The sequence below is a fragment of the Alosa alosa genome, chromosome 18 (genome assembly GCF_017589495.1).
Source record: "Alosa alosa isolate M-15738 ecotype Scorff River chromosome 18, AALO_Geno_1.1, whole genome shotgun sequence".
Lineage (NCBI taxonomy): Eukaryota > Metazoa > Chordata > Actinopteri > Clupeiformes > Clupeidae > Alosa > Alosa alosa.
Window position 1 is genome coordinate 21,054,676 of NC_063206.1, and position 27,500 is coordinate 21,082,175.

A 27,500-nucleotide genomic window follows, 5' to 3' on the forward strand; every position below is an offset into this window, starting at 1 on the left:
TATAATGCATTTCATCATTTCATTGAGTGCATATGACTAGACACCAGTGACCTCAAATAGCATTTGTGCTAATGGGATCATCACAATGGTATGGATGTGAGTGTGTGTGTGTGTGTGTGTGTGTGTGTGTGTGTGTAGAGTACACAGTGTAACTGTATATATTGCGGCCAGTGCATATGACGCATATGGCGGGAATACTGTAGAACTAGAAAAGCTGTTAAAGCTCTTAAAAAGAGAGAGCAGAGCAGTCCATGAACAGCACCCCACATCCCAGTCCCTGGCCCTGTTGGCCTGCAGATCCATCAGTGCATCTCTGTGTCAGCTTTCAATGCACACCTGGCTAATGCACCAGACCCCTGCTCTCTGCCCCCCACAGCTACACATTTCAGTGCTTCGGAACAATTTGTCTCACCCCACCTATGGAGCAGGAGAATAGGAATCAGCGGCATTACTGACTGTGGGTGGGTGAGCAACCCATTTAGCTCAACACACTGCAATCAGATGCAGAGAGGTGGACCAGATTTACACTCAAAGAGTAGTTGGCCCTTTCACATTGTAACAGGGTTGTGTGTTTGTGTGTGTGTGTGTGTGTGTGTTGGAGGGGTGGAGATGGGGATTAAAGGGGACAAAGATAAAGGAGTGCACTGAGGGAGAGAGGGGAGGAAACCAGAGAAAGAGAGAGAGAAAGATGGGGGTGGGAGGTAAATGAAGGTGTGGGAAAGTGGAGAGAGTGTGAAATAACAGAAAGAGAGAGAGAGAGAGAGAGAGAGAGAGAGAGAGAGAGAGAGAGAGAGAGAGAGAGAGAAAGAGAGAGGTTTGGGATGTGCAATCAGAGCACAATCCAGCCCAGATCAGCGCTGCAGGGGAGCTCCGACTGACGCTCACTTAACACCCAACATAACTCTGCTCCGCTCTGCTCTACCCTGGGGATTTCTGAGCGTGCGTATGCGCTACATACATACACACATATACAGTATATATATATTGCGCACACGCATATATCCACGCATGTACTCATATATTTGTATAAATAGAGCAGTGGTCCCCAAACTTTTTCTTCCAAGGGCCAGCTCACTATGCCTGGCTCTAAGAGAGGGCCAGAGACTCGGAGTATATTAGTAACCATAAATAGCTTAGTGCTGTGAACAACAACAGTCTACCTTAGTTGAATATTCCATTACATTTAATCATAGGCTACTGCAATTTAATACCATTGTTAGCTGTGTTTATATTGCCATCATGCCATGTAAAATGTAGCTCAAATGAAGTAATACTAATAAAAAAGACTTTAGCATTCCCAAAAGTATTAGCAGGGAGTCCCAAAAGTATATTTTATTTAAAATGTGTGTCTTTGCATACACCGCTCAAGTTGTGAACAAGCAATATCCTACATATAAATTTTAAGTTCTCAAACTATGAAAGTTTTATAAAGTGCTGGCAAAAACATCTGAAATGACCACCATTCTAACTTTCACTCACCTGATGAGAACTTTGTGAATTTGTATGAGCATTTGAAGAGTGAATAAAAATAGAAATAATTATCCCAGAAAGTCCAAGAAATATGACTTGAATAGAAGTTAGTTAGTTATTAACAATTAATTGATAAACTTTTAGAATACTTTGAGCACTGATGCAGTCAGCATAGGCCTCTTACATTGTTTGCAGGTAGGTTCATTCCGTTTTCGATGGCAAACGCGAAACGGCACCAAAACAACCACCAGTGGACAAAAAGAGTATTACATGTGTATTGTTATGACTCGCCATAGAGAATGAATGGGGGAAATTACGGAGGTTATAGTTTGACGATGTCGTACTCCGGTGCGGGCCAGATGCTATATACCACAGACATGTTTTGGGGGGCCACCCAAAATGAGGTGGTGGGCCGTATCCGGCCCGAGGGCCGTAGTTTGGTGACCACTGTGCACTGAGAACACTGAGAGACAGAGAGAGAGAGAGAGAGAGAGAGAGAGAGAGAGAGAGAGAGAGAATATGTCTGCATCTGAGACGGAGAGAAGAGTGAGTGATGTGTGTGCTAGTGCATCTGTGGCAGGGCCGGGAGTTGATTAGGGTGGGTGCACACAGCTGGAGGTAGATGAGTTGGTGATTAGAGGGAGGAGAGAAAGGAGGAAGGGCGGAAATGCACAGGCAGTGAGAGGGCGAGAGAGGGAGAGAGAGAGCGCGTGCGAGAGGAAGAGTGTGAAAGAGAGCGCGCACATGTTAACTCTGGAGAGGAAACAGTGAGAAGAGGGGATGGATGGGGAGCCTGGGCTGCTGTCTCCCGTAACTATCCAGGCAGAACGGCCCTTCTCTCTCTCTCTCTCTCTGAAGGAGCGGAGCAGCCCAGCCATGTCAAGCCAGGCCTCCACAGCCCCAGCACAGAAGCCGGCCTGACAGCCAATCACAGTGGCTCACCCGTGGAACTCTCACAACCCCGCACCTCGCCATGGCAACAGCACATGCCACGGTAACCTCCACAGCAAAGTCTCAAGACCTTAAGTTCCACCCCTTCCTTTTCCATCTCTCTTTCAGCTCTCTCTCTCTCTAAAGGGGGGGGGGGCAGCTGGGGATAACACAAATCCTGGCGCATCCAGAATTGTAATCTCATTTCTATAATTGGCGCATTTGGAGATATGGAGAATGCCTCCTAATCCGCTTTCAGAGTGCCGTGCGAGCCTGCAGATTCTTCTGATGGGTCCCCGCGCTTGTTGCTCAGATCACAGACAGAGCGAGAGACAGAAAGAAAGAAAGAGGGGAGACGAAAGGAAGAACCACAACCTCGCACCTTAAGACACCTGATCAGCAGCACTCAGCATCAGCACTGATCTAATACAGCCATGATGGTCATACAGCCGATCTAATACAGCCATGATGGTCATTGGTCAGTAGATCATAGTGGTCAACGTAGAGAACGTGCCCAATTTAAACCATTTAAACCAGCTCTCATCTACTGAATGCACTTTCAATTCTGCACTCAACTCAACAGAGGAGAGGTTGCACTCTGAAAATGAATGTGTTGAAAACAACTTGCATTGTTTTAACACATCTCTGTGTCCAGATAGGGACAACACAGCTTGTGTTGAGTGTGGGATGCAGTTTAAAGGGTTCTCATGGGGACTCCTTCCCTGTTCCGCTTCCTAGCTATCTCAGGGCACAGCTCTGTGATGCCTCTGTCTTGCCCTGGGGGTGTGTGTGTGTGTGTGTGTGTGTGTGTGTGTGTGTGTGTGTGTGTGTGTGTTTGTGTGTGTGTGTGTGGGGGTGTTGTGCTTTAAACTGGAGTAAAACACTCTTGGCTCATGTGAGACCGCAACACTTATTGAAAGAGGCTTTGATCATGCAGCCTGGGGCCCGCTGATCTGGGAGCAGTTTGTGTCAGCCTGCACCCCCCCAAGAGGGAGAAGCCCTCACTGTTCTGTGGACAGTTGGGACGGACGCCTGCCAGCCAGTCTGGGCCCTGCTCCCTGCTCCTCCTGCCTTGGAGGATAACCTCCCTGGTCTGGGGACAGTTGGAGCGGTCCACGTTAGCACCCTTGAGGGGCAGCCTGGATCATGGCCGCCGCTGATCTGAGGACAGGCAGAGCGTGAACGGGTCTCTTGAGGGCCGTGCTGTTCAGTGGCGAGAGAGAGAGAGAGAAACAGTGAGAGCGCGCGAGAGAGAGAGAAAGAGAGAAACAGACAGAGCGAGAGCGCACGGGAGAAAGAGAGAGAGAGAGAGAGAGAGAGAGAGAGAGAGAGAGCGATAGAGAGGGTCTTCAGTCAGCACTACTGGCTCCAGGCCCAGCCTGTTCAGTAGGGGCCACCACACACAGGCCTGGCAGCCAGGTAAAGGCCTCTCTCTTTCTCTCCCTCCCTCCCTCTTTCTCTCTCTCTCCCTCCCTCTCTTCAATTCAGTTTGAAGTGGGCATGGAGGCTCAGGGGGAGCATGTTGATGGCTCCACTTTCTTTTCTTCCACTCAACCACATGGAAACCGGGAGGAAGTGAGAACACAAAGTAAAAGAGGAGGGTCGAGGGTTCTCTTTCTCTCTTTTCATTCATCCCTCTCTCCCTGACCTGGATCTCAGGGAGCTGGGCACACAAAGAGACACAGGTGGGGGTGTTGCACAGGCTACTGAAAAAAGGAAAAGCCATTTGAACCTGATGGTGTGTGCTGATGGTGTGTGCATATATGAGTATGCATGGTGTCTGCAGTGTGTGTGTGTGTGTGTGTGTGTGTGTGTGTGTGTGTTTGTGAAGTGCCAAGCCAGGGCTCTGGTGAGTTTTGAATTTATATCCTGACGGGAGGAGGGCAGAGTGATATTGTGTTGGGGAGAGAAAGCGAGCGCACTTATATAAACCGCAGAGCGCAGGAGTGTTCTTCTCTTTCTTCTCTAAACCTCATGACTCCCTCTTTATTTGCTCTTTCACGGATATTGTTCTCGCTCCTTCTCCATGTTCTCTGCTCCTCTATGCTTCTGTTAATCACCCTTTCTCTCTCTCCATTTTTCTATCTCTCTCTCTTTCTTTCTATCTCTCTCTTTCTATCTCTCTTTCTGTCCTTCTCTCTCTCTCTCCAAGATCACTTAACGTTACTCATACTATTCGGCGCATGCCTTGTCTGGCTGCTGGACAAATCTATCCTGTCAGCTGTAACGGGGGAGGTAAATATAATCATTCCTGTTCGCAGAAGAAATGATAACAATTGAGTCTGACCTTTTCTGTTTCTCTCTCACTTTCTCTCACCATGCCTCTCAAGCAGCGGATGAGGAGGAGGATGGGAAGACAAATGCCATATTTTCACTTAGTCTGCCTTTTGTGTGTGTGTGTGTGTGTGTGTGTGTGTGTGTGTGTGTGTGTGTGTAGTGGGCGCCTGTGACAATCAGACATCAGGACAGTATCAGTCTGTAGTTATTTGCTAGAACTGTTGGCTGGAATTAGCTTTAGAGTTTGCTGTGTGTGTGTGTGTGTGTACCTGGTTTGTGCTGGCGCTGGAGGGCAGAGGGTTAGACACCATGGGCCCAAAGATGTCCAGGTCGTCACTGATGGGAGCGCTGCCTCCTGCCCCTACAGCACTGCCTGCTGCCCCCGCCGCTGGGGCATCTGAGAGAGGGTGGAGAGAGAGAGAGAGAGAGAGAGAGAGAGAGAGAGAGAGAGAGAGAGAGAGAGAGAGAGAGAGAGAGCGACATTAAATGTTTAAATAGTCAAATAGCAATAAGGATATGTAAGTGACTGAAATCATAGGAAAAAAAAAAAGTTTTTTTAGCATTATTGAAGCCAGACACCAGCAGGTCCTTTAGCCAATGCACGACCTTGTGGCTCAAGTGAAGAGAGATGCTTTCATCGCAAACACACTGACTTTGGCCCACTCGACAATAACGTTCTCGCCGGCAATGTCTATGTGAAGAGCACACAGTTGAAAAGAATAGAAAAAAAAAAAAAAACGGGAATGGGCCTGCTGTCTGAAGCCATTATGAAAGAATCAAACGCACACCATCGCTCCGGTCACTGGAGGTGAATTAAACCTCTACATCTCTTCCCCAACTCGATCTTTCCACATTCCACTGGAAATGTGAGGACTGGTGACATAACAGAAGCACAAGCAAATAGCCACTGAGAAAATGAATGGATGAATGGATGAGAGTCAATAGAATAGGAATAGGAAGACCCGGTCAGTGAGAAAGAGAGCAAAGCAAAGGGATGAAGGGAGAGAGAGGCAGAAGGGCAGAGTCAGAAGAGGTAGATTGTGAGGGAGGAAGAGAGCAATGCCGAGAGTTAGAGAGAGAGAGAGAGAGAGAGAGCCCTACAGGAGGCTGTGGAGTGGTGTTGGTGGTGGCCACTGAGAGAGTGAGTGAGTGTGTGTGTGTGTCTCTCTGCTGGCTGACTCAAAGGTTAGGGAGCTCATCCTGCCCGTCTCTCATCCGGCCCCTGGAGGGACCCCCCAGGGCCCCAGCGAGGTTCCAGCACTCATGCTGAATGTCACAGTTCAGCAGGGGCCATTGGCATGCACACACACAGTCTCATACTGTACATACTGAGACACACACACAGACATTTTCACACATACACTCTTTTATAACCCCCCACACACATACATTACACACCCCTGACTGAGGTAACAGTGACTGCTACCCCAACTAATTGGTACGTCAACAGGATTGGCAGGCCTATCAATCAGTGTTGGTAAAGACTTGGTTGGCGGATAATGTGCAGTGGTGAATATGAGGATGCATGAACCCGAATTTCACCAAAATATCGTAAAAACTCAGTGAAATTGACATGGCATGCTGCTTTTATCGTGACAACAGACTAAAAGATGCTCTGAAAATATGTGAAAGCTCTGAAAACAGGACAGTAAATTGTGGGTAATAAGAAGGTGCTGTTAAAGAAATGGCCTTGTGAGTGCACACGGGCCCCCCCCCCTCTCTGGGCGTGCGCGCACACACCTGCTGCTGCCTGGCACTTCTTCACCTTATTGACTGAATACAAATGGAGGGGAAATCTAATAAAACTCAACAAATGCCTCTGCTGAGAGAGAGAGAGAGAGAGAAAGAGAGGAACAGAGGAAGGGAGGGATGGAGAGAGAGGGAGAGAGAGAGAGGTAGAGAGAAAGAACGAGAGACAGAGAGAGGGAAAGACAGAGAGAGAGGGAGAGAAAGAGAGGGAGAGGAAAGAGAGGGAGAGAAAGAGAGGGAGAGAGAGAGAACGAGAGACAGAGAGAGGGAAAGACAGAGAGAGAGGGAGAGAAAGAGAGGGAGAGAGAGAGAGAGCAAGAGAGAGTGAGACAGACAGAGGGAAAGAGAGGGAATGGGGGAGAGAGAGAGAGAGCAAGAGAGAGTGAATGAGAAAGGCAGACAAGACAGACAGACAAGAAATGTCCAGGCGGTGTTTTTGAGGACATCAAAATTATTGTATGCATCAGGGCATCATAGAGGAAAAACATCTATTCAGAAATGTCATCCCTCAACTGTCAACAAAAAAGTGAGAGTGAGGTGGTAGTTTATAGAGTGGATGGGAGAGAGAGCGCTGGACCCCAACTGAGTTAAGGAGACGGTAGTGAAAGCCAGAGTTACTCAGATGTTGTTCCTATGGTAACACCTGTAAAAGATGCTGTGTGTTTCATCTGTTTACTAAGGGATGGCTGGAGTTTGTCAGAAGGAGAAGGAGGTAGCCCATGAGGAGTTTGTCTGGCTTTGGGGCAGATGTCAGGAAGATGCATGGTTCAATCGCAGTCCCCGTCACCTGAACCCCTATGTCCACACGCACACACACACACACACCACACCACACCACACACACACACGCCACCCTCTCCCTTCTCTAACTAAATACCAATCTGTGGTCTCTCCACACTCCTTCCTTCCATTTCCTAGCCCATTCAGTCATAACGCCCGCCTGCCCTGAACTTACCTCACCCATTACCAGTCAGATACACACACACACACACACACACACACACACACACACACACACACACACACACACACACACACACACACACACAGACACAGACACAGACACCCAATCAGACACTATCCACACACACACAGACACAGACACCCAATCAGACACACAACCACACACACACAGACACAGACACCCAATCAGACACACATCCACACACACACAGACACAGACACAGATCCACACAGACACAGACACAGACACAGATCCACACACACACAGACACAGACACCCAACCACACACAGAGAGACAAATATCATCCAAATATAGCTGTGGGGTTAGGAGTGGGTGAACTCTCATTTCCTGGAAAAAGAGGGGGCCATTTGTCGTGGCGGTCATCCCTGGGCCTGATGCAGAGGTGGCGGTGGCGATCAATGAGGCCATGATTAAAGAGCCAGACCTGCCCCTGCCTGCCCGTCGCACCCAGCACCACCACTGCCTCAGGGTAAGGAGAGACTTAGAGGGGGGTGAAGAAAGAGAGTGCAATATGCCAAACAGAGCCAGAGAACAGAGAGAGAGAGAGAGAGAGAGAGAGAGAGAGAGAGAGAGAGAGAAAGAGAGGGGGGGAGAGGGAGAGAGGTGGAGAACCCAGGAAAGGAAATAAAAATGGGGAATGAAGAGAGATGGAGAGATAGAGAGATGGCAACAGAGAAAAGACAGAGGAAACAGAGAGAAAGGAGAGAGAGACAGAAAGAGACAGGGATGGAGGGAGCATGATGAGGAGAGGAGAGACAGAGGGTGAGAAACATTGAGAAGCATTGATTTCAAGTAATACTAACCCATTCTACATTTCTCCTTCTTCTCCCTTACTGTACCTCACTTGTGAGGTATATCATCACCAGTCATCAACCATCCGTGTGCCTGGCCCTCCATCCCACCTGAAGTCCCATCCTTGACTGCTGTATTACTGTCCCCCTACCTGAATTCCTGGCCCGTACAGCCCCATCACCTGCCTATGACAACTCTGCCCGGATTCTGGCCTGTCTGCTGACCCACCACTTGCCCCGACAACTTTCTTTCTTGGACATTTCCGATGCCGGACTATTGCACTTTCTCTCACTAAATCATGATTAATGCTTTATCATACCGGATACGTAATCATCCCACCTCTTGTAACTTTCACCTCAGGTGCTTTAAACACCATGTCCTATTCTCCACACCTGACTGTCATATGCATTTGTCATTGTTTACAGACCTTACTGTCCGTATTGACCCTAGGCAGATGGGTCAGGCCCTTGAGTCGTGGATCTGCTCGAGGTTTCTTCCTATATGTATCTCCAATTCTAGGGAGTTTTTCCTCGCCCCTGTTACCCCGGTAACCCTGTTACCCATGGGCCTTCCTTCCTTCCTTCCTTCCTTCTTTCTTTCTTTTCTTTTCTCCCTCTTTTCTTTTTCTCTGATTGCCTACATTCTGTAAAGCGCCATGATACATGTGTAATGTTTTGGCGCTATATACAGTAAGCACAATAAATTGAAATTGAAAGACAAGGCGACACAACTAGGAGGAGAGACAGAGTTGATGGACAGAGTGTGAAAGGCAATGAAGGTGAGAAAAGGAGAGAAGAACACAACACAACATAAACACACACACACACACACATACAGGACAGATTAAATCACCTGCCTCCACAGTCAGTCTCAGACTCACAGATTAAAAGAGCAACACACCAGTTGGTCAAATCTATACCTAATCTCCCATCCATTCCAAATCTCTATGTGTGTGTGTGTGTTTAGGGGGGTGGGGTGGGGTGGGGTGGGGGCGTGTGTGTGAGCTCCTATGCGTGACGGGACGAGTTCCCATCCAGTTTTGGAATTGATTGGGGAAAGGGAGCCTGATGACAATCCATTACATAAGTCGAACGATAGTGTGGGTTTTTTTGTTTCCACATTTCCCAAATTACATGGGGAGGTGAACGCGAGGTGACCGTCACCCCTGTGGCCATGGTGACTGCACTGCACCACGTCATGGAGGGCTCGATGGCCACGACTCTGCCGTCGCTCCATTCATTGGTACCTCTCACTTCTCTCCTCCTCTCCCGTACCCTCCAGTCACCACCTCTCTACTCTACACTCCTCTCCTTTCCTCCTTTCCTCTCTTCCACTTCTCTCCATTCCTCTCCTCTGTCCTACGCTACTGATCTCTCCTTTCCTCTCCTGGTCAGCAACACGGACACTTTCAGACAGATCCGCTTTCCTCCTTGCGTCTCTGCCTCGGGCTCTGTCTCTCCCCAAGGCCAGGCGCAAAGGGCCAGTAGAGAGGCCAGGCCAGGCCAGGCCAGGCCAGGCCAGGCCAGGCGGGAGAGAGAGAGAGGTGCTCACAGGAGGACTGGAGGTAGGGTTGTGATGGTTAGTACTGAATTATTCAGCAGACTCACCCAGGCCCAGTAGGTCGACGGAGGGCTCGGCGTTCTTCCTGGGGCTCGGCTTGGAGTCTGACTGCACGTCCTCGCGCTTCTGTGGACACACAGAGGAAAAGAAAAACACAACAGGACCGTTAGAGGAGCCGCTCGGCGGGACGATAAGAGGGCCAAGAGGGAGGGTTAGATGGGCAGGTTGGAGTGTGCGCTTGATTGCGCTGATGGAGAGGGCCGCTCTGAAGCACAGATACAGGCTATATCAGCCAGGGAACAAAGGAGAGGTTCGCTAAAGGCCTGCAATCTGACAAGGCAGTCAATCAAACACACACACACATACTGTACACACACACACACACACACACACACACACACACACGTGTTCCCACACAAAATCCGAAATACAAGCACACACAGATGCCTCTTCCCACACACACAACAAAGCCACACACACACACACACACACACACACCTCCCTCAGAGTCCATCTCTAGCTGTTTATTGAGCGGTGCGCTGCTGCTGCTGCTTCAAAGGCACTTTGGATGCCGTGTGTGATTTGCCATGGCCTATCAGAGCTGATTGAGGCTGAGAGACAGAGGCCAAATCCCCACTGAAGCACAGCATCGATCAGCAGCCCGCAACACACACGCCATCAAAGAGAGAGAGATAAAGAGAGAGACAGGGAGAGAGAGAGAGACCCTCTGTCTTTTTTACACACAACCATAAATTCAGTGACTTAGTCTCTCTCTCTCACACACTCACACACACACACACGAGACCTTTAAGTTGCTTTGACACAAATGCACAGATACAAACGCATGAACACACACCTTCAGCCATGCTAAAGTGGTCCCAAAGCACACCCATTGAGGGTTGCGTGACGAGACAGTTTAGTGGTCTAACCTTGCTCTGTGTCTTTCAGAGAGGAGAGAGAGAGAGAGAGAGAGAGTTCAAATTCAAAAAAAAAAAGCTTTATTGACATGACAAGAGCACTTGTGTTGTCAAAGCATACAAATCATAAGTAAGTTAGTGAGGAAACAAAGAGCATGACAATAAGTAAGAATAAACAAATACATAAGTAAATAAATATAAATAAAATAATAATAAAATAAATTCATAAAATAAATTATAAGAAATTAAATAATAATAATAATAATAATAATAATAATAATAATAATAATAATAATACAAAAAATAGTTCTAGATGAGATGGGATTGAATACGATTTAAGGTGGTGGAGAGGTGAGAGAATCTGTTCTTGCGTATGTGCTTTCTAACCTTAATTTGTGGCACATATACACAAACTGAGCTGCTAGCTCAATTGTCTGTGTGTCTTCTCCTAAGACGATTTTCATTTTGGAACTAGCATCTAGTGACATAAATTGTTTATTGTGTCTGCTAAATCTTACGTAGAAGTCGTTTCTCAGTAATTGATAAATGGGACACCTATGCAGAAAATGTATTTCATCTTCAACCTCCATTGTGTCACAGTACTTGCATAGGCGTTGATGTTTTTCTTGCCATGATTTTTTATGGCGTCCTATTTCTATTTGGAGTTTATGGTCACCCAATCTGTATTTTGTAAGACACGTTTTTTGAGGTTGTTTCAGTATTACTAGATAATTTGCTAGTTTGTATTCTCTGTTTAATTGACAGTAGCTGCCCAGTTTTTTGTTAGAGTGAATTTCATTTTGCCATTGCGTAATGTAGGTTGCCTTCATGAATTTGTGGGTTTCATTCAGATCGGTTAGGTTTATATCAGCAATGTTATATTTATTTATGATTAATTGTGCAAGTTTATCATTTTGTGGGTCTGATATGTTAGTCAGTAGTGCTTTGTGATGGTAACTAATAGTGTTTGCATTTTTTAAGTGTATCCAATATTTCATAACTCTTTTGGTGATGGCCAGGGACAAGGGGAAGCGACCTAACTCTGCTCTGCAGGCATTTTTTGATGTACTTCTATGGACATGCAGAATAGATTTACATATTTCTGTGTGGAGTTTTTCAATTTCAGTCTGGTCCCATGGTTTTTTTAAAAGAAGTAATGGTGGACCCCAAATTTCTGAGCCATAGAGTAGGATTGGAGTAATAACGGCATCAATTATTTTTAACCAAATGTTGATGGGAGGTTGATATTTGTTAATTGTTTTATACACTGAATAGAATGCTCTTCGGGCTTTATTTTTTAATGCTTGCAATCCTGGAATAAAACTGCCAGATGCATTTATGACTAGACCTAAATAAGTGTAGTTGGTTGTGTGTTCTAAAATATCAGGGCCTAATGTGAATAGGAATTTATTCTTTGTTCGTGCTCTCTTTTGGAATATCATTATTTTGGTTTTATTTAAATTTACTTTTAAGGACCATGTTTGGCAGTATTGATTTAAAATGTCTAAATTTTGTCTCAACCCGTCCGCTGTAAAAACAGGTCATCGGCGAACATGAGAAATTTCACATCCTTGTCATGGAGAGTCAGCCCAGGAGCAGCTGATTTCTCTAACAGTGTGGCAAGTTCGTTAATATATAAATTGAATAAATGTTGGGCTTAAACTACAGCCTTGTCTTACTCCACGTTCTTGTTTAAAAAACTCTGTTCTTTTATTTCCTAACCGAACACTATTTATATTATTTGCATACATTGTTTTTATCAAATCATATGTTTTCCCTCCAATTCCAGCTTCTAACATTTTCAAGAATAGACCTTTATGCCAGATGTTATCAAAGGCTTTTTGGAAATCTACAAAGCATGCAAAGATTTTTTCTTTTTTGGAGTTATGTACATGTTTATTTATTAATGTCTGGAGTGTGTATATGTGGTCGGAAGTTCGATGATTTGGTAGAAAACCAATTTGACTATTGTTCAGAATTTTGTGGTCGTCAAGGAATGTTAGAATTCTTTTATTAATGATGCTGCAAAATAACTTTCCTAAGTTACTTGTGATGCAAATGCCTCGGTAATTGTTTGGATTTAATTTATCACCAGATTTGAATATAGGGGTAATAAGGCCTTTATTCCAAATTGAGGGGAAGACTCCACTGTTGAGAACTAGGTTAAACAATTTAGTTATGGCTTCTTTGAGTTTTGAGTTGCTATATTTTAGCATCTCAGTGGAGATACGGTCAATACCGGAAGCTTTTCTAGGTTTAAGTTTTTTAAGTTTGTCTTTTAATTCAAATACTGTGATGGGCATGTCTTTTGTTTCTTTATTATTGTGAGTTGTCCTGGTTCAAGTTCCATGCTTTCTGGGTTCTGGTAAAGATTTTTAAAATGGTTCATCCATATCTGGCTGTTTCTAATTGGAGACTCAGACTTGCCAGCACCTGTCAGCTTTTTCCAATTTGACCAGAATGTGTTTTGATTAATTGACCGATCGATTTTGTCTAGTTCTTTGGACATGTAAGATGATTTTTTGTTTTGTATCATTTTTTTATAATTTTTTAATTCAAGATGATATCTTGTTCTGCTGTCAGTATCGTTTGGGTTTCGATGTTTAATATTGGATAACTCTCTTAACTTTATCCTTGTTGCATTGCAGTCTTTATCAAACCAATCCTCTTTGAATTTTGTTCTATTTCCTTTCATTCTAGAGATTTGTTTTACATTAGCTGTTTTTGCTAAATGTATTAATATATTGTTTAGGTGGTTACAGGCCATATTTACGTTCTCAGCATTTGGTTGGTATTTGGTCATAATGAAATTATCAATTATTTGTTCATTGTTATTGATGACTGCTTCATATGTTGACACATTTTTGTCTGTCCATTTAAAAGTTTTTGGAAGTGAGAATAATTTAGGTTCAACATTTTGTGATTTAAATGTAATATCTGACAGTTGCAGGTGTAGTATTAACTGGCAGTGGTCAGAAATAGGTAGTTGTGGCATTATCATAAAAGCAGTTATGTGTTCTGGATCAAGATCAGTGATGAAATAGTCAACCACAGAGCAACCGAGGGAAGAAGAGAATGTAAATCCTCCAAAAGAATCTCCTCTAAATCTCCCATTTACAATGTAAACACCAAGACTTTTGCATATACGTAGCAATTTAGTTCCGCTGGCATTTATTGTGCTGTCAAAACTCTTTCTCGGTGTTTGGATTATCTGTGAATATAGGGTTCTATTACCGAATATATGGTCATCTCCATCTATGGGAATATAATCAATTTCTTTGCCTGTTCTGGCATTGAGGTCGCCACATATTAATACTTGGGCTATGGATTGGAAATAACTTATTTCTTTTTCAAGCTCCTCAAAAAGGTTAGCATCGAAATATTGGGAGGTTGAAGGTGGAATATAAACTGCACAGAGATAAAGATCTTGGTTCAAATTTAAAACTTCTTTTTGGATTTTTAACCATAAATGGGTTTTACCTTTTTTAATGGGAATTATCTTGTTGTCATATTCAGTTTTGTACCAAACTATGATACCCCCTGAATTTCTTCCATTCTTTATATGGATTTCTTTAAGAGAGGGTACTAAAAGTTCTTTATAATTATGCGGGCAATGATCAGATTTATCTCTCCAAGTCTCCAAAAGGATAATAAGGTCTAAATTTCTAATACTATTTACAAAATCAAGATTGGTTGTTTTATAACCAAATATAGAAGAATATAGTCCCTGGATATTCCAGGTGCTTATTTTAAAAGAAGCTATGGTGAAGAAAGAAGAGCTATTTTGTGAAATTGCAATAAAATGTCGGAATTAATCAATGTACTGTAGAGCTGGGTTTTATAAAGTTATTGGTTTGCGCACCTGTTGCCAGTCTGGGGCCAGTGGACACACTGGAGACAGGGTGGGGGGCACCAGGAATGGGTAAAGTGGGGGGATGAGAGGGCTGTATGGGCCTTTGGTTGTAGTTTGGGGGGTGTTGCATCTGCAAATCTTGGTCCTGTTGTCTTTCTGCGCAATGAGGGAGGGGCAACTGTTCTGGATGGTTTCTTTGGTGGAGGGGCGTTTGTGTATCTCTTTCTGATGAAGGGAACTCTTCGCTGTAATACAATGTCTTTCAAATTCCCTGCCATCAAGCTCACACCCTTCTTATTCAGGTGGACTGTGTCATATAGATGTTCCGATGTGATGTTCTCATGGTATATTATATGCACATTTTCAGTGTTCACACATGCCTGATGTATTCCTTTGTTTACTTCTGCAATCAGGTGAGTGGAGACATCTGAACGAGGCAGGATGGTAGATACAAAAATCTTAGTTTTAGGGAAAGTCTTCCTTGCCTGAATCACCACCTCTGCTATTTTGTTAACCACATTGTTACCTTTAGATGGCATAAAGTCATTGGTCCCTGTGTGGATTATCAGATGTTCAAGACTCATTCCTTTAATTTTCTGGATGTTTTCCAAGGCAGATGATGTCCGTGGAGTTTTAATTTTTACAGTTTTTGATAATGGAAAAAGGCGTTTCATGTTGATGAATTTCCCATTCGAATCACATAAAAGCACAATTTCAGGATCAGGTTCTTTAGTTTCATGAGGTGGGTTATCTTTCTGTACAGCCATTTGGGGGATGCAAGATTTCTGCTTTTCCATCTCAGTTGCAGTGGCAGTTGATGGTGGTTTTGTAGATGCTGGTGTGGAAGGATTAGAGGGGGCCTGCAGGTCAGTCAAGTTCTTCTTCAGGTCATGTAACTCACTCCGTAGAGCATCTATGGCGTTCAGTTGTTCAGAGTGCTGGAACACTTTCAGATTTCGTAGTTCCATGCGTAGGCCTTGGTTATCTTCCTCTAATTCCCTAAGGGCAGCGTGTAACTCTCTTATCTCATCTCTTTGTTGTCTAACCATGGTCCACAACTCATCTCTTGGTTGAGATGTACAAGACTGTAGCTGAAGACCAGAGAGCATCTTGTCCTTAAACTCCACAAATTCACGTTCAAGTACGTGGATGTTGTCTTTTATGGAGTTGAGGTTGATGGCTACCTTGGGTGAGACATGTTCATTTCTTGGAGAGAGGGTGTCAACTGCAGATCTGATGGGTGATGTTCTTTTACTTAGGGTCTCAGAATAATTTTCATCATGTTTCTTATTTGCAAGAACTCTTAGAGATTGGAAGCTTTGATAGAAATTGTCTAAGCTGTTTTCTGAGCCTTGCACCATCACAGTGCCATTGTGGTAAATATTAATTGTTAGATAAGGACTGTTCAATTCATCATCTTCATGTACAGTGACTTGCCGACCTTTGCTTATTCCATTCTTTTTTATGTATTTATAGGACTGGCATACAGCTGCGTGCCAAGCCTTAGGACTGTGGGTAAAGAATAAAAAGTTCGTTATGGTCTTGTTATTACCCACCATGGCAAAGTCAGCTTTCAGAGTTTCCGGATTATCTCTTAGGACGTTTAGTTTGAATGCTCTCTTGGCTTTGTTGCTGAGCTCTCCAGGGTACTGGAAATCAAAGTCCGACGTGCGGAGAGCAGTGAACGTTACAGCTGCCGCTACATTTGTATCGTTCAGAGTCATACTAGCAGCGTCAAGTAGGCCTACTGCTCTATTAAGTCACGGAAACTTTACAAGACATTTCAGGGGATAACCACGAGGATCGGAGATATCTTGCCTGTTACTGACAGATGAAAGTCCTATGCACTGGCGATGTCCACAGGGTCAGTCCAGTTTTGCCGTTTTGTCCGCTTTATTGATGTTAGCTTCTAGCTCTTTTAGCTTTTAGCTCTTTTAGCTTTGTTGATGTTAGCGGCGGCTAAGTACAGTAACGGTATTTTCTTGGTCTTACGATCTACTTCTTGACCGTACTTCGTCTATACAGGGCGTAGAAATCTCGTTTCTTTTAGAGTATAATTGTCCTCTGGCACTCAGAATTACGGATTTTCATCATCCAGTAATCAATTTAACATATTATGCAAAATCACAAAAAAACTCTGTATCTGAGTTAAGAGCTCATTATTTTGTTGCCAATTAGTTCTGTAACCATGGCAACTCCAATTCGACTCAGCTGCCACCTGTGAGTGAGGTGTGTGTGAGTTTAGTTGTCTAACCTTGCTTTGTGTCTTTCAGAGAGAGAGAGAGAGAGAGAGAGAGAGAGAGAGAGAGAGAGAGAGTTTAGTGGTCTAACCTTGCTTTGTTTTTTTCAGAGAGAAAGAGAGAGAGAGAGTTTAGTTGTCTAACCTTGCTTTGTGTGTTTCAGAGAGAGCAAAGGAGAGACAAACAAACAAAGCAATTCGACTCAGCTGCCACCTGTGAGTGAGGTGTGTGTGTGTGAGAAACATAACATGGGAAAGAAAGAGTGTGTGTACGTGTGTGAGTGAGTTTGGGTTTGTATTTGTCTTTGTGTGTGTGCGTGCGTGCGTGCTTGCAATCCTGCGCGTGTGAAATCATGTGCATGTGTCAGAGGTCTTATTAGCCAAAATGAAAGAGAATAATAAAGCTGGTTTAGTCTGGCTGCGTCAGACCTCGTTCATGAGCTGATGTTCCTAAAATAAGCTGAGGACCGACAAGAGCGTCAAGATACACTGGACTGAACCAGAATACACAACGTCAGAGAGATGAAATACCAGGGTAGGAGTGAGCGAGAGAACAGAAGAATGAAACACGAGGGCAAGAGAGAAAGAGAGAGAACAGAGATCACTTTTAGATTCTACTCAAGACTTTTACTTCACGACCCTCTTTCTGCCTCTTTTCCACCTGAAGCCGACTACAGACACCTTCACAATTCACATCCATCGACCAGCACCAGTGACACTTACACTGAAGAGATGTCACTTTCATGAGTGCTTCCAATGCTCAATGGTGTTTTATGCCCCCAACGTCGTCTTCCAGGGAGTGCTGCCACCGCTGACTTAAAGGCACCTAATCCTAAACCTAACCCTAACCCTAACCTTAACTCATGCCTAACCCTAGTGCCTTCCAGGCAGCGCTGCCTTGAAGACAGCGTTGGGGCATAAAATACCAAGAAACGCTTCAAATGTCTGCCCTCTTATCCTCTAGGAACATATTGACTGATGCAGTCCTAATTTCTGCTCTGCATTGTGGCTTGAATGTTATTCCTTGTTCTGTAAGTCGGCGCGGATAAAAGCGCCTGCTGAATGAATGTAAAAATGTAAATGAGATGTTGTTGACTGGGGCGTACACAGCACCACTCGTGCTGTAATGGGGCCTTCTGAGCTCCGCTGTAGCTTCAGGCAGGACCTCACAGCAACGCCCGGCAATCTCCAAAGCAGAGAGCCATCACACCGGCATTCCAAAATAGCACTGCGCAACACACACACACACAAACACTCACTCCCTCACGACTGACTCCTCTGTTCCTCAGGTGCAGTCCAGTCCATTTGACCGCCTCCACAAACAGCCGGCGGTCGTAAAGATGCATCACGTATACCACAATGGACTCCAAAAGCTCTAATTACATCACCAGGGTATTGGAACAAAAAGCCTCTGACACTACTGAAGTACAAAGCTTACTTTCACAACAGCATCTCAAGTACAAAGCTTAACTTTTACTATCTATTATTGAGTTCTGTTCATGACTATTCTAGAACACCACCAGCTGCTTTGTCTCGTCCAAGAGAAAAATCAAAATCACAAGTGATCTGTTTAAAAGTGTATTCAGCTACAGTATGTAAGTAAAGTGCCGTATTGGATTTTGTGGGCTTTTCTTCTGGAATTCGTTTCAAAAAAGCCAAACTCACTTCTGTGTTGTTGTCTAGTTCTTTGGTGCAATTTATCAATTATTCAATTCATCAAATTATTACAGGAGTTCATCAACATCTTCCCATTGGCCACAGTCAGAAAGCCCTGTGCAACTCTTACACGAGCGCTTAGACAGATCAAATCTGTCTATAAGGGAGGCAAAAAGGTGTTCTTAACAGCGCTGCTGGCGGATCAATCTGAATGGGCCTTTGGTGATTAAAAGCCTTTTATAGCGATGGAGAACCGTCTTGAAGGCGACCGATAAAATCTCTCTTCTGCTCAACCTCCGACGCTCTCCGAGCTCACACAGGAAGTTGAGTGAGAAAGAAAGCCTGCATGCTTTTCTGTCAGCCATCTACAAAGAAAAATAACAATATTTAAAAAAAAGGTCGGGGGAAAAAAGGCTTTATAAAGACTTTGACATGTTCTGCCCCCTCTCTCTCTCTCTGTGGACCATAGCTGTTGAATGGGCTCTATCAGGATGTATGCAGTCTCTATCGTCCGTTGGCTTCTTGTATTTGTGATTGCGTTTAATGTCGGTCTATTCTGCCGCTGAATAGGCTTGACTAGTGTGGACCAGCCTGGACCGAACTAGGGGCTTTCACTGGTGACCTTTTCATTGGTGTGTGGAGAGAGGAAGGGAGGGAGAGAGGAAGGGAGGGAGAGAGGGAGGGAGGGAGGAGAGGGAGGGCTAGGGGCACAGAGAGATGAATGCTGGGAATCAGGAGGAGCGAGTGGCGTTTGGAGGGGATGTCAAGCGAGACGCTGGTGTCGCACCTGCGATTGGGATCGGTAATCTCCAAATACGAGGGGGGATTCTCCAGCTGAATTATTTATGAATTTGGGGTTAGGGGCCTCTTTGTTCCTGCTGATAAAGACACAAACAAAAATACACACGCTCTCTCTCTCTCTCTCTCTCACACACACACACACACACACACACACAAAGCATATCTCTAAAGCCTTCATCAGTGAGGCTTTCCTGCTGTCTGGACTGCAGAGATAAAAGGAAATATGGAAGGACATTCGATAAACATTTAACAGGTACGTGGGTGCATTGCAGATCGAAACACACACACACACAAATTCCTACACACACATATACACACATTCCTACACACACACACACACAAACTCTCTTTTTACAGTGTTTTCCCCCTCAATCAATCACGTAAGATTCTGATGCTCCAAATTCACAGTCATCCATCAGCTCTCATGCCCCCTCCATCCATCTCTCCATCTCATCTCTCCCTCTTTTCCTCATCCCTCCTTCTTTAGCCACTCTCTCCACATTCTCGTCTCATACACCACAAGTGTCTGCATCGCACTCCTCCGCCTATCCGCTTCACTCTCTCTCTCTGATCCTCCCATCTTCTGGGTCTTTGTCCCTCTCCCCTCCTCTATACACCATATTTACCTTTGCTTCGCTCCTTTTTCCTTCTCTCTCTCTCTCTCTCACTTTTTTCACTCCCCTTTCTCTGCCGTGAGGGAAAGCTGTGAAATTGGCAGTGTTGGTGTGGTTCATCTCTCGGGAATCTACAAATCAAGGTCGCCCCTGATTCACCGGCGCTTCCCTTTCATGTGTAATTCTGTGCAGGTTCACACTTGGTGCCGAGGCGGTTCAGCTCAGTAGGGGCTCAGTAGGGGCTCAACTCAGCTGGGAAAACAAGATCAGGCTACTGGGGCCGGCACCACCAGAGGAGGACACAGAGACGCAGGTTAAGGTGGAAGATCTTCAATAAATAAATCAGTAAACAGACAACTGAAATGGTCTTCTCAGAAGCTCAACCACCTCATTGCTTGCGCGTGCACGCACGCACATGCAGACAATATGTTTCTAAAACTGATAGTTCCGGTCCTTAATTGCGATTGGCTGAATCACGTTCGAAGCCGTTGTAAAATCCAGCATAAACATACACCTTGACCGCATTTTGTTCTATATTACTGCACTACCATAACTTTCCACCTTTCTCACACCATATCTCTGATGACCGATGCACACCAGCATAGCTGCATTAAGCTCTTCATTCATTCCATTGCACCTCTCTCCCTAGCTCCCTCTCTCACACTCTCTGTCTCTCACACACACACACACACACACACACACACACACACACACACAGGATGAAATGAGAGAAAAGCGGCATTCCGGTCCAGAAATAGCCAATTTCCCTGGTCTGGCCCAATCCCCATGGCGCTTAGAGATGGGGAGGCAGCCAGATAATGGCCGCCTGTCATCAGCACACTCGCTCAGGCTCCAGCTGTGGACGGGAGTCTGGGGGAAGCACAGTGTGTGTTTGTTTGTGTGTGTTTGTGTTTGTGTGTGTGTGTTTGTGTGTGTGTGTGTGTGTGTGTGTGTGTGTGTGTGGTGTGTGTGTGTATGTATATGTGTGGTGTGTGTGTGTGTATGTATGTATGAAGGTGCAAAAAGGTGCAAAATGTTTGTCGATCTTCAAATGAGATGGATTGATGGTGTGTGTGTGTGTGTACACACACGCATATTCAAGTATATGTGTGTGACCATATGCAGAGTCAGTGCACGTTGGTGTGTTTGTACGTGAGTGTAAAGTATTGTGTAAAGTGTAAAGTATTGTGTAAAGTGTAAAGTATTGTGTAAAGCGTAAAGTATTGTGTAAAGTGCAAAGTATTGTGTAAAGTGTAAAGTATTGCTGCTCTGACAGAAGCAGTGGTGCCTTAACTGGGCAGACGAGGAACCAGGCTAAGGCCATCCTTAAAAAATATTTTTTGTTTGCAGTAACAGCCAAAAAAAAAAAAAAAATGGGTAACGGGTAGGTCAATATTTTTTTATTCAAGATTCAAAGTAAAAAAAAAAAGTACAATTTTGGTCATGGTGATTACGTAGGAATGAATTTACACAAATGTGCATATCATTGGCGTAACTGACTGGGTCTTCAACCCGTGCCTTCAGGAAGCACCATTGCAAACCTCATTCTGATGCAGGTTATATAGACCAGCCTTTCTCAACGCGTCTTTGACCTGGAGGCCCGGTCATGGCAGACTTTTTTTTGGGTCATAGGGCTCATCTACATGTACCCAGAAAGAAGGCTCACAGTAGCTCTTTGGCCACGTTATATTGAAATTTGAGTATACAATACTCAATGTTATACAGTGTATTATATACAGTCTCTGCTCTGTTTCTAAGGAAGTTCAAAAAACAATGTCGTTCTATTAAGTTTAGTTAAATAAATAAATAGCCTTCCAACAGGTTGAAGCGGAGCTTTGATACCAACGTTATCGATTAGTTTCAGTTTCTCTCGGCGCCCAGCGCCAAAGATTGAATGAATGCTCATACCACCACTTAATTGTAGGGCTCCATGTTTAATGACATCGATAGCAGAACGCGTTTGTTTTCTTTTTCGTCGATCCGCGGTTTCTTGATCAACTTCGCGCAGCAAATTATCAGATGAAGCACGGGCCTAATTTCACTCTACCGACTCCGCCGGACCAGCAGTCTCCATGTTGCCCGGACCCATATTTTGAGAAATGCTGAATAGACCACAACCAATTTCAATACTCCGACCACGGTCACCGTTAGACTAGGGGAGAAGGGATGAAAAGATCTGGCCACAGTTCTTCCAGAACTGTGCCAAATAAAGCGTTATCAGTTTGTGTGAATGAAACGAAGCGTAGGCCATAGTGTGACATCGCGTAAAACCAATGGTGTAGAGATGGCGCCACAGTTTTTTTTTAAGTGTGCTTAACGTTTGCATGTAGGCAATTTATATTCACAATACTTGGGCCTACTAAAAGAAATATTATTTTATTGCATTTGTATTGGTTGTTTAGAGTAAAAAAACAATCGGTCGGTATTAATTCTAAAGTTTACAACGGCAAGTCGGTCGGACTAAAAGGGGAAAAAAAAAGATTTGGGTCGGTTCTAAATTGACAGGGGTCGGGTCGGGTTCTGAAAGCGAAAATATTTTTAAGGATGGCTAATAAAGCGAACACGCGTCGCCCACCACACCTAAGAACGAAGCCCACAGAGCGCTAGCCTCTCTGGCCAGGAGTAGAGGAGACCAGGGGCCTCTTTCTGACCGCTAATGCAGCTGCAGCTGCAGCACAGCACAGCACAACACAAGTGGAGAGGAAAGTCAGCTCCAACTCTCCACTGCTGGCGTGAACCAATCAGCATGGAGTGGAACAAGAACACTCACAGACTTAATGTAACTGCTGGCAACAATATTAATCTCATCTCACACACACACACACACAAACCAGGCCTCCAGCACACCCCGCCCCAACTCCACACACACACACACACACACACAGGGAGTGGTGGCTGACGCTAGCTAAACTGGCGGCGGTGTTATCACTGATAATGCTTATCATTAATTATGATTTATTACCATGCTTATCAGTGCCTGAAATTTATTATGCTTCACAGCAGAGGGACAGGCTACAGGGAGAGGGGGAACGAGTGAGACTGTGTGTGTGAAAGAAAGAGAGAGAGAGAGAGAGAGAGAGAGAGAGAGAGAGAGAGAGAGAGAGAGAGAGAGAGAGAGAGAAGGGGGGGACTGCAACAGAAAATGAAAGAAGAGAGGTCTGGCAAAATGTGCTTCTTCATGCATGAGTGCGGGAATGTAAGATGAGTGTGATTGTGTATGATTGTGGGAATGTAAGTAGTGTGTGCATGTGGATGTGTGCGCCCACACACAGAGGATGTGTCACAGATTATTTAAGATCCATTCTGACTGAATTATCTATTAATCCCAAGGGGCATCACCAGCCGGGGGTAATCTCAGTACTGGATGCTCTCTGCGCTAATGGAAACTGGAAGTGTGTCCGTGTGTGTGTGTGTGTGTGTGTGTGTGAGTGAGTGAGAGAGCAAGAGAGTGAGAGAGAGAGAACGAGAGAGACAGATAAAGGAAGAGAGGAAGAGAGAGTGAAGGTGAAAGAGCTAGATGGAATGAAATGCCACAGGAGAGGAGGGGAGGAGGAGAGGAGAGAGGAGAGGAGAGTGGCTAGGAGTTTCCATAGATAGGGGACCGTAAATAAGAGATGAGGAGGTGGAATGACGCGAGACCTGCGTCCCATTATTATTTAATTTCCCCCCGCCGTCTCACAACAAGCCTAAAACACACACACATTCAAAAACACAGACACACACACAAAACAGACAAATTCAAAAACATAGACACACACACACACATCTTGTAGTTAGCCACCATTAGTGCAGCATATCACAGTAATTGGATGTGTGTGTGTGTGTGGTTGATGCATGCTGTGAAGATAAGATAATTCTGCTGTTAAAAAAAAAAAAAATTTGCCTGTGACAACACACAGGATCATATAAGCTGACATTATGAGACTTTATGTTTTATTTGTGTGTGTGTGTGTGTGTGTGTGTGTAGTGAAATGTATGCATCTGTGAATGTAAATGCTAAACATGGATGAATGCATTTGGAATCAGCATATTGGTGGGTGGGTGACTGCAACAAATTCTTCTTTATTGAACTTGTAACAAACACAAACAGTCCTTTATATACATGTGTGCAGCAGCAGCAGCAGCAGGAGGAGCGATAGCAGGAGAAACAGCAGCAGGCACAGCGAGCGTTGTGTGTGTGTGTGTGTGTGTGTGTGTGCATTGTGAGAGGACATTGTTTCACTATCCACATGTTCTCCACAGTGTGTTGACTGAGCTAAGCGACACATAGAAGTCTTTGTGTGTTATTCTACATACATGTATGTGTGATCAAGCCTGCCAAGACAAAAAAAATCCGCAATCTGGTCCGCAAGTTTCTCTGATTTGTGTGTGGGCAGAATCCCCACTACCATACTGTATGCAAAAACACTATTCAAATCAGAGAATATATATATGTGTATGTGTATGTGTGTGTGCCTGGTTCACATGTGTGGTTACAGCACCCATTTCTCATCAGGCAAGGCCAGTGGGTTGGGGCTGTCACCAGGGCATGATGGGAAATTTCATATGCTGTTTACTCCACATCCACTCTCCCGTTCGCCGGGCGAACTGAACTAATTGCTTGATTCGGCGGCAATGGCGGCGCAGAAGCCTGACACATGCCGCCGTTAGTGCAAATTGAAACGGATGAGCTGGGCGATCTCACTCAGGCGTGGCACAGGGTGGCAGAGGTTGGCGAGGCAGTGCGCCTCGGTCGTGGTGCACTGCGTTGGTTCTTTAAATAGACTTCAGAGCCACACAAACACACAGAGTCTCACGCCCCGCCCCGCTAGCGTGCACAGCAGGGGATTGTGGGGGATTTCTAGGGCGAAGAGCGCACGCCGGCCTGTCATGAAGTGTCAGAGCGCGACGGGCTGGGAAGGGGCTTTGCAGACAGCTCGCTCGAGAAACTGGCCGTGTCCTTCAATAATCTCTCCAACACACACACACACACACACGGCCTCTTTTGCACTCCCTCAGACAATCACACAAAGGGAAAGACACAGAGACCTCTCACAAACACACACAGCAGGGAAGAACAATCACAGGCAGATGCAAAGACTAGAGCACACAGACAAAACACACACACCTCTAAATCCACCCCCACCCCTTCTCCCAGATGCTTATTATCCATGAGAATATTGTTGGATGAGTTCTTCAGATGCCAGACTGAGTTGTTTGTTACTCATAGCTGGTCCAAGTTCAGTCGCCATCCATAAACAGAAGCAAAGTGTCCACAGACATGCAGAAGAGCAGACTACCACGGACAGCTCCCTTCACACAAACACTCACAGGGCTTACAGAAAGGATTTAGTTTTGATATGTAATCATGTATTACTTTCAAATCTGAAACAGACTGACCTGCATCTGAATTCCAGCACAGTGCCTGATCATTTTAAAGGTTGCACACATAAAAATGGAATCAAACACCACGTACAAACCCAAAGCTGCACACACACACACACACACTCAAAAAGTGGACTGACCAACGTTACAAAGACTGAGCTGTTTTACCCTAGATATCACCATGGCGGTGATCCAGCTGTAGGCAGGATGACATATTGTACTGTATATTGCCACTCCTCCTCCTCAGCATATTGAGCTCAGAGTTGTTTCAGCCATATTACCCATAGCTAATGTATACAGTGCTGGGACCAGCTGTGTTGATGCACATTTACTGCTGATGCTGGGACTAGCGCTGGAGCACCTTTCATGCACAGGCACAACTGACTCCAGATCAGCAGTTAAAGCACTCCTGAAAATCATGAAGCGGGCTTTGCTCCCAGATCACCGGGGGACTTCGAGCCGAGCCCACTCCTGTCCAATCTGTCTGCCGCCAGAGCCCCGGCAGTCCATGTCATCAAGTCTCTTGGTCTCTGGGCATCGATCCGTCTCCATCGTGCCCTCTCCTTTCCCAGACGTCCATCTCAGTCCATTTCAGTCCAGCTCTCCTGTCGTCCTCCTCCCATCTCCTGTGTTTCTCTCCTGCCGCGAGGTTCATCCCGCTTGTCTGCTGTCTCCCAAACAGACATTCTACTCCTCTTCCTAGAGTTATTTTTTGTTCTCTGGGAAGCAATCCCTTCCTACCACACACACACACACACACACAAATGGGTAAAATGCACCATGCCATGCAATGCCACACCATTCCAGGCAATGCCACATCGCGCCACGCCACGCCATGCCAGCTGGGTTACAGCCTTTATCGGTCACAGTCTTTATGAGGAAAGGTGTTCCTCCGGGTGGGCAGCACCAAAATGACAGCATACTACAGTCCTTGGGGAGAGGGAGAGTTACTGGTCTTTTCCAAAAACAAAACTACACAGACAAACAGATGGACACAGATGGAAGCACACCTTTTCTCTCTCTCTCTCTCTCTCTCTCTCACACACACACACACACACACACACACACACACACGAGCAATGGTAGAAAGGAGGGGTGGAATCATGGAACTACACTGTTGTTAGGGCTGCGCGCGCACACGCACACGCCACACACACACACACACACACACACACACACACACACACACACACACACACACGAGTCATTTTCACGCCTGCAGGATGCTGGAGCTGTCTAAATTGTTTTTGCAAAGGTCAAATGCAATGTTCCGCTATCCAGCCCTCGACAGAATGGATAGAGAAAAAAAAAGGAAAAAAAAGAGAGAGTGCTCAGGGGGAGACTCCCAGACAAACACGACGCCATATTCACCCAGAGCAAATACCGCACAGTACAGCAGAAAGCCTGCATCCAGAATAAAGAACCAACGCTGGGAAATTAGAGCAGAGGATTTATGGGGTTTACTTCACTTATTTGCTAAAATGGGATCAAATTAGACGACATTTCTGGAGAGTTTCACAAATCACTGTACTTCCTAGTAACGCAACTAGAGCACATTTCCGATGGACCGCTGTGAGCATCTTCCTCTGAAGAAAAATGTTCAAGGTGGCAAAAAGCCGTCTGCCCATCATGCTTTGCGGCGGGGTTGACAAAGTGGACCCGTTTCTATGACCACAGTCAGGGCTGATCCAAAAACCCGGGCTGGTTTTGTGCAGCCAGAGAAAAGATGCGGGGAGAAACCATTTAAATCTTTCACAGTGTTAAGACAGAAGCAAACCAACAAAAAAAGGTCCCTTATTTTCTCTCAATAAAGAGAATAGGGGCATAAAAGGAGGAGAGGAGAAAGAGATAGATGAAAAAAAGGAAAGAGGGAGGGGGGGAGATATAAATGATGGGTGGATGGTCAAGGAGGGAGTGATCTTTCTTTTCTTGCGCTCTCTCCCTCTTTGAAGGGCGACCCATTGGGATTTTAAGGGGAGCCTGGAGTTTCTTCTGTCGCTTTTGTTTTACTTCACAACAGAGACTTTGGGATCTCTTCATTGCATCCCCCTCTTCAATTACCCTCTCCTGCTCATCACCCACAACAACCACACCCACACACACACACACACACACACACACCTCCCTGGTTGGTATGCTCTCGCTCTCATTTCCGTTTGCTGTATGTGAGTGTGTGTACAGTATGTGTGCGGAATGGGAGATCAAAGTAATCAGCGTTTTGTTCATGAGGCGTTGTTAATAGCGCCTTTATGAACGATGGCCTATTTTGTTCTTATTTAAAGACAGGGAGGG

The 27,500-nt window shown here is 45.2% G+C and overlaps 1 protein-coding gene across 8 annotated transcripts in view; it reads right to left on the bottom strand.

Moving 5' to 3' along the window:
- The window catches only part of smap1 (small ArfGAP 1), a 125,409-nt gene that overhangs the window by 27,495 nt on the left and 70,414 nt on the right, over window positions 1–27,500 (bottom strand). For all 8 annotated transcript variants that reach the window (XM_048270606.1, XM_048270612.1, XM_048270605.1 and 5 more), the window contains 2 exons: window positions 9,812–9,890; window positions 4,947–5,074 (listed from right to left, as the gene is read on the bottom strand). In XM_048270606.1, the coding sequence (XP_048126563.1) occupies window positions 4,947–5,074; window positions 9,812–9,890 (207 nt within the window). The remainder of the gene's footprint in view (window positions 1–4,946; window positions 5,075–9,811; window positions 9,891–27,500) is intronic.